The 13,174-nt window shown below is 44.3% G+C and overlaps 1 protein-coding gene across 1 annotated transcript; it reads left to right on the top strand.

Annotated features, from left to right (window-relative positions):
- Positions 1 to 5,704: 5,704 nt before the first annotated feature.
- On the top strand, positions 5,705 to 6,658 carry LOC142257624 (olfactory receptor 6N2-like). The gene has a single exon (XM_075329762.1). The coding sequence runs from the start codon at positions 5,705 to 5,707 to the stop codon at positions 6,656 to 6,658; it is 954 nt and encodes a 317-aa protein (XP_075185877.1).
- Positions 6,659 to 13,174: the final 6,516 nt, after the last annotated feature.

Here is a 13,174-nt window from a genome sequence, read left to right as displayed (position 1 = left end):
CTCTCTATCTCTCTCTGTGTCTGTCTATCTCTGTGTCTGTCTGTGTCTGTCTGTGTCTCTCTGTCTGTCTCTTTCCCCGTCTATCTCATTCCACATCTGTCTCGTTTCACGTCTGTCTCGTTCCACGTCTGTCTCTTTCCTTGTCTCTGTCTCTTTCCCCATCTGTCTCTTTCCCCGTCTGTCTATTTCTCCGTCTCTTTACTTGTCTCTGAATCTTTCCCTGTCTGTCTCTGTCTGTCTCTCTGTCTCTTTCCCTGTCTGCCTGTCTCTTTCCCTGTCTGTCTCTGTCTCTATCTTTCTGTCTCTTTCTCTGTCTGTCTTTCTATCCATCTCCCCACTGACATCTTATTACCTCACACATAAGCTTCTTATACTAACAATTTACTTTGTTCCTAAAGCAACCAATCACAACTGCTATTAATAACCTATAGCTCGCAGCTCCATTCACTTAAATGAAGGCAGGATTTTTGGAGAGTAACTGTAAAGCGTGGGGTTAAATTTTAACGTCAAAACATAGTCTATGACGTTCCCTGAGTCACATGGTGTGTCTGTGCAAAATTTTGTGTTTGTAAATGCGATGGTGCGGATTCCTTTAGCGGACATACACACTTCCATACATACATACATACATACACTCAGCTTTATGTATTAGATATATATCCACTTTAATGAATTTGTTTGTATCATAATCTTACTTATGTCATCAATTTTTCCAGACTCATATTTCCCTAAGTTATTTATGTCATCGCGTTATTTTTATGTGTGTGCTAGCCTCTCTTTATGCATTGAATAAATAAAATATATGTAAACACAAATAACTCTTTTCCTCCGGTTAATACACTAATCCAGGACTTAGTGGCTGCTGTGGGCTGCCATTGCCCCTTCCTTACCCCCATTGCCACTGCACCAGGGCAATCGCGAAGAGTGGGGTAAAGCGGCAGGATTGTCGAATCTAATAAATGCAATAATTCCAGGTGGCTGGAATCTGGACTCTGGAATCTGGACTCTGGAGCTGTGGTACATTGTTCTACTGTTCAAAGACACCCGCATAAATATGGCCTTCATGGAACAGTTATGAGAGAAAACCTCTCCTGCGTCATCACTATAAAATTCAGCATCAGAACTCAGCCAAAGAACATCTAAACATCTAATGATGCATTTTGGAAACAAGTCCTATAGACTGATTAGGTTAAAATATAATTATTTTGCCACAATGATCAAAGGTATGTGTTACGGGGGGACTGGTGGATTAGGTTAAGGTGGTGTATTCCCAATCGCCAGTAAGGGTCCACCGTGCTCCTAGATGGAAAAGGAGCTGCTGGCAAACCAAAGGTTAGTCGGTGAATACAGAGCTGGGTGGCTCTGAAATAACACTGGAGGCCTGGGAACCGGTCACGTGGGTAGGGACACATCAGACTGGATGCCAACCCAGTTAGCGTTTTGGTGTACCTGTGGTGCTACACCTACCACGTTTGCAGGGAACACATCAGGCCAGGTGGTGCCAAGGTAGCATTCACCGGAAGAGCGCCGTGAAGCGCCCTCTCGTCCAAGTGTGTAAGACACATCAGGTTGAGAGGTCCCCCGATTAGCATTTCTGGACACCGAGGCTTTCAACTTGCCACATGTGTACAGGACACGTCAGGCCAGATGGTAGCGTTGACTGGGAAGCTGATTCACAGAGGAAACGTGTCACAGCAGCCGCAGCCCAGTTAACTCCACTAGGCTGTACTAGCAGGACTGTACAGTAGGATGGAAGCGTGGTGCCTGACTCTATCATGCCCAGCTACGGGTGTCTTGACATGGCTGGCACCAGATGCCTATGCCTAACTTACTGCTTTCAATCTAACAGGCTGTAGCCGCAATGGGCTCTATACATGGAGGTGTGCTCACAACAAGCATATGAGAAGACCGTGCACCTCCATGTTGTCTCCAGCCCCTTTTATTACCCCAACCCCAGGGTGGACCACAATGGCACCTCCAGGAGCCAATAGCAGAGTGCCATGTCATCAGTGACATCACCAGCGGCCTATCCGGAACTGCCACGTCACTGATGACCTCATGGCAGCCCCACCCCAAACACCTCACCAGTCATCATCTGATAAATGATGAGATGCCAAGTCATAGGGGCGGGCCCCTGCGAGCCAGTCCGGCCACATCATCAGGACACCTGATGCGTGCCTCACAGACATGCCCAGTGAGGTCCTTCCCGGACCTAGCCTCTGATGCACTAAGTGCCTGAGCATTCTCAGTAGCCTGAACAACAGTCTCAGAAATCAGACTATCTGCCTGAGCAGGCTCAGTAGGCACAACACAGGGCTTAGACATGGCACGGTGTCCAAGTACCTGCGCAAAGAGGCTTTTCGCACTAAGTGTAGGAGTATGCTCAGTAGCCTGAACTGAGAACTTAGCCTCAGAAATGGCACTATCAGGCTGGGCTGAGCATGCTCACTAGGCTCTGACTGGGGTAAATCGGCGCGTGCATGTGCACTAGCCGCCTCTCCACACTTAGACATGGAGGAGGAAGCAGGAAGCTGGACGACCCGAGGCACAGCAAAAAATGGCAGCCAGCACCTGGGCACAACAGGAACCACAGCAGGCTGCTTGCGGCTATGGCGGCGCCAATTCGTCACATATGTGTGGAGAAAAAAGATTCCAGAATTTCAGGAAAAGAATATCTCGCCAACCATTAAGCATGGGGGTGGATCAATCATGCTTTGGGGTTTTGATGCAACCAATGGTAGGGGGAACATTTCACGGGTAGAGGGAAGAATGGATTGAATCAAATCTCATCAAATTCTAGATGCAAACATAACACACAAAAAAATAAAGCTGAAAATGGGATGGCTTCTACAAATGAATAATGATTCTAAACACACTTCAAAGTCCACAATAGATAAGCTCAAAAGACACAAGATGAAGGTTTTACAATGACCCTCACTGTTCCGTGATCTGAACATTATTAAAAATCAGTGGCTAGACCTCAAAAGAGCAGTGCATGCAAGACGAGCCAGGAATCTCACAGAACTGGAAGATGTCTGAAAGGAAGAGCAGTGCATGAAAGACGAGCCAGGAATCTCACAAAACTGGAAGTCATCTCCAAGAAAGAATGGATGAAAATCCCTCAAACAAGAAATGAAAGACTCCTGGCCAATTCAAAAAGTGTTTACAAGCTGTGATACTTGCCAAAGGTGGTGCTACTAGTTACAAAATATGCAGGATGCCAAAACTTTTGCATTGGCCTATTTTCCTGTTTTGTTCATTTTAAAATGAAAAATATGAAAATATTTTTTGGGGGCTCAAATGCAAAGAAAATGTGTCATCACATGTTTTGAAGTGTAAATGATTGACTCTCTTATTCACTTTCTTTATTTGGGTAAGACCCTATTGTGCTGTTTTCCCAAAGTTTTGCACAAACGAAGTAGATAGATACAGAGAAACAGGGTAGAGGATAAAAAAAAGTGAAATTTAATCCTAAAATATGTTAAAAGTTTAAAAAAATGATACTTTTGACTAAAGACAACTATGTACCCCATAAACGCATCGGTTCCTGCGAGGTTTTCTGTTTTTAATATTCTTTTGGATTAAAGTTCTCTTTTTTATTATCTACCCTGGATTTAAAGTGCTGAGATGTTTTTTTTTCATTGTCTAAATATGCTGAGCCACACCAGCATTGACGGCACCCACCATGGATATTATGCATGAGTGAGTAGCATACCATGTGTTGAGCCTCCCCTTCCTAATTATAACTGGCTGCAATCGTTCAGCCAGGCTCTGATTAGTGCTGCCCATGGTTTGGCCAGCTAGAATCGAGTGAAAGTTTAATTTAAGTCTTGTCCTCCTTTCTCCAGTAAAATCACAGCATCTATAGGGTCTACCTGTCACAATCATCTCTCTGCTTGTTGAGACCAATGACAGCCTTTGGACTGGAGCCTCCCATTTGGCTCTTTTCATTTAAATGGGTTTCATTTATTTTGGCACTGATCTGGTTAAGTGTCAGTTTTGCTATTGGAGATTTTCCTAAGCAGTTAATTGCTGCGTGATCAGCTGCACTTAGTAAGTAGTCACACCCTTCAGCTTTAAATAGTGGTGTATCCCAGCAATCCCTGATGAATATAAAAAGTCTTTTGTGTCCTGGCCGCCTTTGAGGAAGGTTCTGCAAGTCAAGTTCCTGTGCTCAGGCTATATCCTTTCGGTTACTATTTTTCCCTCTGTTTGTCTTTACTTCCCTGGTGTGTTGTTAGTGCAGCAGTGAGGTCTAGTGAACCCCACCTGCCCCTCACTAGTCAGGGTTGCTATAGGGTCTTCTGAGGGTCTCAGGTTTCTGTTCGGCGACAGTTGAGGAGACTGTATAGGACTGGTGAGGAGAGAAGGGACAGTTGCAGATGAGGTTAGGAGGTGCCCACCTCTCCTCTCAAGTTGTTTATGTGTTCCTGCTGAACCCATTTTCGTATGTTTTTTGTTGTGCTTCAGACACACGTAGGTGTGAACGCACCTCACCACGCTTGCTACACCTGGCAAGCGTGACACTACCCTTATGTTATATAAAAGACTACACATCCCAAACTCACTATTTTTCCATAATTTACTATTAAATTGATAGATAACCTATTTGGTAAAAATTTTCTGACATTTCACCTGTGTGTCCTTCATTCACATTTTTGTCTATACGCTCTTTGTCTTTTAAATTATACAAAATCAAGATCCTCCTAACTAGACAGTAGGGATTAATTACGGAAATTGAGATAGAAGCAAATTGTCTCCAGAGTGGTTAAACAGGACATAAAAGCTTTCGAAAAAATCCATCAGGTCAGTGGCTCTATTTGGACTACGGAATATGTGTTGAAGTCTACCAGATATCAATTTATAATAGGTAAGAAAGCTATTTAATAGCATTTCACACAAAAATAGAAAAAAAATATTTTTAGATCCTTGCCAATTTTTTAGTAGCACAATGAGTAGCAAACGTTGCTACAGTCTGCAAAGACTTTTAAGAATAATCTGTCCACACTGTGTTGATGAGGATAATACAATTTCAGGTCATAATATGACTTGCATATGGTATATTCCATCATGTTTCCCATCTGCAGGTACCATCTCTAATGGTCAGTTTTTGGGTGGAGACTAGCTACTTTGTTGTCTCCCATATTCTGCTCTCCTGGCTCTATGTAGTATTAATTCGAAAGTAGTCGCTTTGAGGTCATTATCCTCATCAATGTAGCTGTAAATACATAACGAGGGTGAGTTAAGACAATTAATAGAAAACAGCAGCACTTTCTCCCTATCCATCACCCACTTTCTTTTCCTGCTCCTCTTTCTCTCTTCATAGACTTCTATGGGCAGCATATAATCTGATCCCTCAGTGAACAAAAAGGTTATCACATGTGCGTCATGCCAAAACAATTACGTCGTGCCAGACCAGTCAATCAAAAGAAGAGCCAAGACTGTCGGAAGTAGGAAGTTGTTTTCAAGGCTTCTAACCAGTGGACACCAATGATCTTCAAATTGATTTGCAACACATCTGCTTGCCATCTTTCATTATGTAAAGATGTCTAAGGCTCAATATTTTAAAGAAAGAGGACACACAATTTTATGGTCTACAAATTTCACTAAGTCTACAAATGCCTTCACCTTTTAGGTTTATCATATCCCAACAAGTTTACTCAATTTAAAAGTCAAAAGGTCCAAGACTTGAGACTTTTTATAAATGTTGATTCCTCAGATGAACAGGAAGAACCAGACTTGGTTTGATGACTTTTATCTTCAAGGATTTGCTAACACTGAGAATTATCATATTGGTTTGTTTTTCATTTTTTTCTTAACCTATTTACTCACTCTGTCTGGTAACATGATCATTGTTTTAATGGTTCGTCTTCACCTTCATCTTCACACCCCGATGTATTTCTTCATCACCAACCTATCCTTGCTGGAGATCTGGTACATATCAACTACGGCACCAAAACTTTTAGCTATTCTTGCAACCAATGATAAGAGAGTGTCATTCCGATGGTGCTTTGCCCAGTTGTACATGTTCCATGGACTTGGCATGACGGAATGTTGCTTGTTAGCCGTGATGTCCTTTGACCGATATATGGCCATCTGTAAGCCTCTGAGATATACTAGCATCATAAATGATAGAATGTGTAGACATCTAGCCCTGCTTTGTTGGATTTATGGCTTCATAGCCGCAACTTTACCACTGAGCTTTACCATAACAGTGCCATTCTGTGGTCTACGGGACATAGATCATTTCTTTTGTGACCTTGCTCCTCTGTTGAACTTGGCCTGTATAGACACGTCCCTTAATAGTAAAGTTAATAGGTGTGTAATAGGCTTTGCTACCATGTCTAATTTTATATTTATCATAATCATGTACATCAATATTATATATTCTATTCTTCGGATGAAAACGAACACGGGACGAATTAAGGCTTTTTCCACCTGTTCATCTCATATCACTGTGGTGATGCTGATATATATCACGGCATTTACTGTTTATGCTGGTCCCAAAGCCTGGCACTCGGTGGACTATGACAAGATGTTTGCCGTGGTATATGCAATGTTCACCCCTTTAATGAACCCAATTATATATAGTCTGCGAAATAAAGATGTAATAATGGCAGTAAAAAAAACTTTCAATCTGACCTACAAGAAAAAGTAAAATTAGAACTACAAAGGACCATTTTGGGGATTCAGACCAAAAAATGTAAATGGCTGCTCTTTATATTTTTACTAATAAATGTTATAGGATTTTCAACATTTAGTCCTTAATAAAGTGGCACTTCAATGCAATATCAACACCAACTTTGAACATGTATCCATGTTCAAAAAAAGAAGTGACAATGTGGATGAATTAAAAACAATATTTTTATTATAGTATAGATTAAAAAACATACAAAATATACAATAAAAAACAGCAAGAAAAGGTGCAATTTGATACAAGCTGTACTAAGGGTCATGGACTAGATATCATAATTCATTACACTATGGAACCTCCGTATATAACCATTACAAGGAGGTTTCTTTAGTTGTAAATTTGTTTACCACCCATACTAGATGTGTGTAACTAATATTGATCAAAACGGGTCTCAGAGAAAATTTTTACTCACAGCTGATACATTTAAAGTGCCTATGTGCTAGGGAGAGGAAAAGGGGGGGGGGGGAGGGCCACCACAATACATAAAATAAATACGCAGATAAATAATAAGATGTTCGTATTGCAATTCTACCAGTAATTTAAGTGGCTAGACTACAGCATATGCTGCTCCCATCCATGAATAGTATAGACACAAAATAGCAACATTAAATTTTGCTCACAGCTGATACATTTAAAGTGCCTATGTGCTAGGGAGAGGAAAAAGGGGGGGGGGGGGAAAGGCCACTACAATACATAGAATAACTAGGCAGATAAATAATGAAAATGTTCATGTTACAATTCTACCAGTAATTTAAGTGGCTAACCTACAGCACATGCTGCTCCCATCCAGGAATAATATAGACACAAATGGCAGCATTAAAGACAGTATATTTACCCAAGTGTATAGGTGGTATATTAGATAGTCCACGGCCCCTCACTCCGACACGTGTTTCGCCCTGTTGCTTTATCAAGGAGCGTTCCTTGATAAAGCAACAGGGCGAAACACGTGTCGGAGTGAGGGGCCGTGGACTATCTAATATACCACCTATACACTTGGGTAAATATACTGTCTTTAATGCTGCCATTTGTGTCTATATTATTCCTGGATGGGAGCAGCATGTGCTGTAGGTTAGCCACTTAAATTACTGGTAGAATTGTAACATGAACATTTTCATTATTTATCTGCCTAGTTATTCTATGTATTGTAGTGGCCTTTCCCCCCCCCCCCCTTTTTCCTCTCCCTAGCACATAGGCACTTTAAATGTATCAGCTGTGAGCAAAATTTAATGTTGCTATTTTGTGTCTATACTATTCATGGATGGGAGCAGCATATGCTGTAGTCTAGCCACTTAAATTACTGGTAGAATTGCAATACGAACATCTTATTATTTATCTGCGTATTTATTTTATGTATTGTGGTGGCCCTCCCCCCCCTTTTCCTCTCCCTAGCACATAGGCACTTTAAATGTATCAGCTGTGAGTAAAAATTTTCTCTGAGACCCGTTTTGATCAATATTAGTTACACACATCTAGTATGGGTGGTAAACAAATTTACAACTAAAGAAACCTCCTTGTAATGGTTATATACGGAGGTTCCATAGTGTAATGAATTATGATATCTAGTCCATGACCCTTAGTACAGCTTGTATCAAATTGCACCTTTTCTTGCTGTTTTTTATTGTATATTTTGTATGTTTTTTAATCTATACTATAATAAAAATATTGTTTTTAATTCATCCACATTGTCACTTCTTTTTTTGAACATGGATACATGTTCAAAGTTGGTGTTGATAATAAATGTTATAGTAGAGATGTTGCTTATGAACTGCATGTACTTTAGTGCAACAAACCTTGTCAATACTTGTGGTATTGGAATAAAAAATAAAATCAGAAAATTAAATTAATGAAAAAGACCTCTATTTGGAGCCAAAAACACAAAAATAATTATAAAGAAATGCTCTAAAGCGAAAAATGGAAAAAGAGGTGCATAACAATGAAGATGGTAGTAAGACAAATAGATTAGCCAAAATAATGTGAGGAGGCATTTTAGTTGAAGAGATTGGTTTGGACGTGGGCTAGTTTAAAAATAAAATTGCAGGGTATATATCTCCTCTTTCACCTAGCACAGCCCAACATATATAAATATATAACAACAGGATTGGAGTTTAGGAGGAGGCACTGGCCCAGTTAACGAAGGCTATTGAGGTGCATGGCCCACAGTTTGTACATAAATATAAATAGCTGCTAGCACTCTGGGTGGTTTGGTAGCTTCTCCAACTCTATGTGCTCAGTGATAATGGTCACTGCAGAGTTTTGCTTTGGATTGAGCAAAGGATGGCCAGGTGAAATTCCAGGATCCACCCTAAGGATGCTTAAAGTAGGATTAATCCAAAACTGAAAAATATTATCAAGGGTGGTCTGTCCCCTTCATTGTTGTGCAATAAATAAACTCATCTCCATGGTGTGTGTATTGGATTAGTGCAGCACCCAGAACACCGCCCTTTTACCTTTTTGGATTACCTATTAATTCAGCTCCCGGTGATAAGAAGCGGGCGACTGGTGAGCCAACACAAGCTGGAGTTTGTAGACTAGTTTGATGTCATCACGCTGTGCTACTCATTGGACAGTGGCAGTGAATGTGATTGATCCCTGGGAACCTCACTCCACTGGACTGATTTCGCAGAAGGATGGAGGTAAATGAACCAACTATACCAACACGATACTCCAGATTTCTGTCTGCCAGCACAATCTGGAGTTTGCAGACTAGTTTGAGGTCCTCACGCTGTTCTACTCGTTGGACAGTGGCGGTGAATGTGATTGATCCCTGAGAACCTTACTCCACTGGACTGACTTCGCAAAAGGATACCAACTATACCAACACTATACTCCAGATTTGTGTCTGCCAGCACAACAGGAGGAGGGGAGTGAAACTACCACTGCACCTCATTCTTAATGTTGCAGATTTACACAGAGGGCTCTTCTTTCTTTTTGTTTTACCTTACAGTAGGGTTGTCAGACACAGCCAGGAAAACTGGAAGGAGTCTTCACACACAGGCAGTAGGCCCCATTAGACCAAAGCCCACATCTGGCCCTGAAGATGAGTCAGATAGGAAAAATAATGAATGCCGTTGGGTAAATAATTGGACTCTAACCACTGTAAGGGGTGGTGGTTTGTGGTGTAGTTGAGTTCTCTTCATGGATATGATGGTATAATCGGGAGATTGAGGAAAGAAGTATGGTTTCTGAGGTGGCAGAAGGAATCATGTCACCATACTGAAAGGCCAAGGTGTGGAAACCATGAAGGTTGGAAGCAGGAGACCTAGAACTGATATTTGTGCTATGAGCTCCAGATTCAGCATAAAGGAATGGGAAGGGATTCCTGCAGTATAGGCATTAACAGGAGATGAAGAGAACTAAGAGCAGACTACGAAGATGAAGATCTGAGTTAAATTCAGGGGCTTTCTGATGACAATTTTTTTGTGTTTTTTTTCCAATGAACTTTGGATGTTGCTATAGGCCTTTTAGAAAGGTTAACGGTATCCTTCATACAGTTAAAGGTCCCTTCAGAGGGTACAAAGATTTAGGATATAAGGAGATAATTGTTTAGTGTGTTGCAGAGTCTTTTAGCACAGAGGTTTATATCTATCATGCTCTATTTCCCACTTTGTGTGTGGAGTGGGTCTACTGAGATGGCCATGGTCAGTGGTGGGCTGCCAGTCCAGGGAGAATGTGTGAAGCAGAACTATAATCAGTGTGTAACCCAGGGATAGGGGTATTCAGATCCGGGACAAGGGTCACTTCAGTAAGTATCACGGTGGCGTGACCCGGTCTGTGATCCCAGGCTCCACTGTAAAAAGGGGTTATTGTAAAAGGGGATTGTCCGTGACGCCACCCACGGGTTGTGGTGATGGTGGACACCACCGCTGCGGTGAAGGTGCGGGACTCCCGGGAACGGTATTGGGCCGCAGCTTTGGATGTTAACCCCTCCGTGGGTAGGGGCGGTGTGTCCAGGGGCCTGATGGGGGATATGCAGGGAGCAGGGCGCAGTGCTGCAGTGCGGTGCAGTGCCTGAGGGCACGGGCGTACTCACAAGTATTTCACACAGAGTCACTGGTAAACTAGGAATTGCCGGTGTCCGCAGCCTTCAGTACAGATGGTGTTTGGATCCCACTCACAGTGCAGCAGACCCCTGTTCTTGCCTTGCAGCCAGATGTCTCTTTCTCCTCTCTTGTTCTCCACTCTCTCTCCTCAGTCGGGAACGGGGAGCCCACTCCCCTGCCGTGATCCGGGTCTTCCCTGGGTACTGGCGGGCCACCACCCTGCCCTGGCTACCTCGGGCCCCTTCCTCACACTTCCCTTCCTTACAGCAGCCAGGAGCTATGCTCCCCTGGTCTGCTCTCTTCACACTCCAAACTCACTCTGCCCCAGCCCCTCCCCTGCTGCTCAGTTTAGCTCTTACACTGGGGGGAGGGGTGTGTCTGTCCTGCTGCACTGGTGTGGGATCAGGTTACCAAGAAGGAGAATGGCCTGCATTTTGCTGGATTTCTGCAGGTCTGTGACACCCTGGTTTTGCTAGGGCGTCACATCAGCAACACAGAACCTCTCATAGTAATGCAAATTAGGAGGTCAGAGAAAAAAAGAGGTGGATGAAGTAGGGTCTTTTAATAACTGGGCAAAAGGGTAAGTGCATGTGTGTTTTGCTTGCACTTTGAGGACTCACTTATGTTAGAGAGAAAATCTCAGAAGTGGTATACATAGATAATTTCACTATGATCACATTAGAGAAGCTGTAGAGATAGTGAAACACACATTGAGACATTCTAGTGTCCTCCTAGCTTGTCTGGTATCCCATGTCATCATGTCAAAAAGCATACTTATTTTGTGATACCCTATAAGTAATTACTTGTGTTACGGGGGGACCGGCAGATTAGGACCAGGGGGTATATATCCTAATCGCCAGTCGGGGCCCACCGTGCTCCAGATGACAAAGGAGCTGCTGGCACCTGAGGGTAAGGCGGAGACTATAGAGCTGGATGGCTCTGAGATAACCCAGGAACTCTGGGAACCGGTCACGTGTGTTGGGACACGTCAGACCGGACGACAACCCGATTAGCGTTTTGGTGCACCCAGCGCTACACCAACCAAGTGTGCAGGAAACACGTCAGGCCGGGTGGTAACCAGGTAGCGTTGACCGGAAGACCGCCATGAAAGCGCCCTGTCGGCCACGTGTGTAAAACACGTCAGGCCGAGCGGTCCTCCGATTAGCGTTTCTGGCCACCTCTCGACTGGCCACGTGTGTGTAGGACACGTCAGGCCAGATGGGTACACCAGTAGCATTGACCGGGAAGCCGAGGAGGATAAGGAACACCCTGTTAACTCCACAGGGGTCCTGGAGTACGCTGTCCGTGCGCGTAGGAGGCACAACCGGACAGGTGGCGCAGCAGGTGCGTTGTCCGTGTGCGTAGGGGGCACAATCGGACAGGTGGCGCAGCAGGTGCGATGTCCGTGTGCATAGGGGGCACAATCGGACAGGTGGCGCAGCAGGTGCGTTGTCCGTGTGCGTAGGGGGCACAATCGGACAGGTAGCACAGCAGCCGCAGCCCAGTTAACGCCACTGGGCTGCTATAGCAAGACTAGAACGGCAGGAGGGAGGCACGGCACCTGACCCTGATGTGCAGAGCCACGAATCTTGGCGTGACAGGCACCGTTCGCCTAACCCTACCTACTGCTTCCCAACATAGGCTTATGCCGCAATGAGGCTCTAACATGGAGGTGTGCCCTGACTGAGCAAAAGTGAAGACTGCGCACCTCCATATTGTCTCCAGCCCCTTTTATAACCTGGGTCCGCCCCAAACCCAGGGTGGAACCACCAAGGTCCAATAGCAGAGTGCCATGTCATCAGTGACGTCACATGCGACCTATCCGGAACCACCACGTCATTGATGACCTCATGGCAGCCACGCCCCAAACACTTCACCAGTCATCGTCTGACGACCAATACTGAGGTGCCAGATCATAGGGGCGGGCCTCTGCGAGCCAGTCCGGAGTTGCCACCTCATCAGGACACCTGACACCCTCTGCCCTATCAGGGCCTGCCACCTCACGGACATGCTCAGTGAGGTCCTTACCGGACCTAGCCTCTGATGCACTAAGTGCCTGAGCATGCTCAGTAGCCTGAGCCACAGGCTTAGAAAGCAGACTATCAGTTTGAGCATGCTCAGTAGCCTGAACTGAGGACTTAGTCTCAGACATAACACAAACAGGCTGAGCATGCTCACTAGGAAAAACACCGGGCTTAAACTCTGGCTGGGGTAAATCGGCGCACGCATGCGCACTAGCCGCCTCTCCAAACTTAGACGTGGTGGAAGGAACAGCCAACTGGACAACCCGAGGCACGGCCAAGAACGGCAGCCGGCGCCTGGGCGCAACAGGAACCGCAGCAGGCTGCTTGCGGCTATGGCGGCGCCGGTTCGTAACAACTTGTCTCAATAAGCTATATTCACACGTATTGTTCTTTTTCCTCAACGGAGTATTCCGACC

This window comes from Anomaloglossus baeobatrachus, chromosome 12 (genome assembly GCF_048569485.1).
Source record: "Anomaloglossus baeobatrachus isolate aAnoBae1 chromosome 12, aAnoBae1.hap1, whole genome shotgun sequence".
NCBI lineage: Eukaryota > Metazoa > Chordata > Amphibia > Anura > Aromobatidae > Anomaloglossus > Anomaloglossus baeobatrachus.
This window is presented reverse-complemented; position numbering and strand designations above follow the sequence as displayed.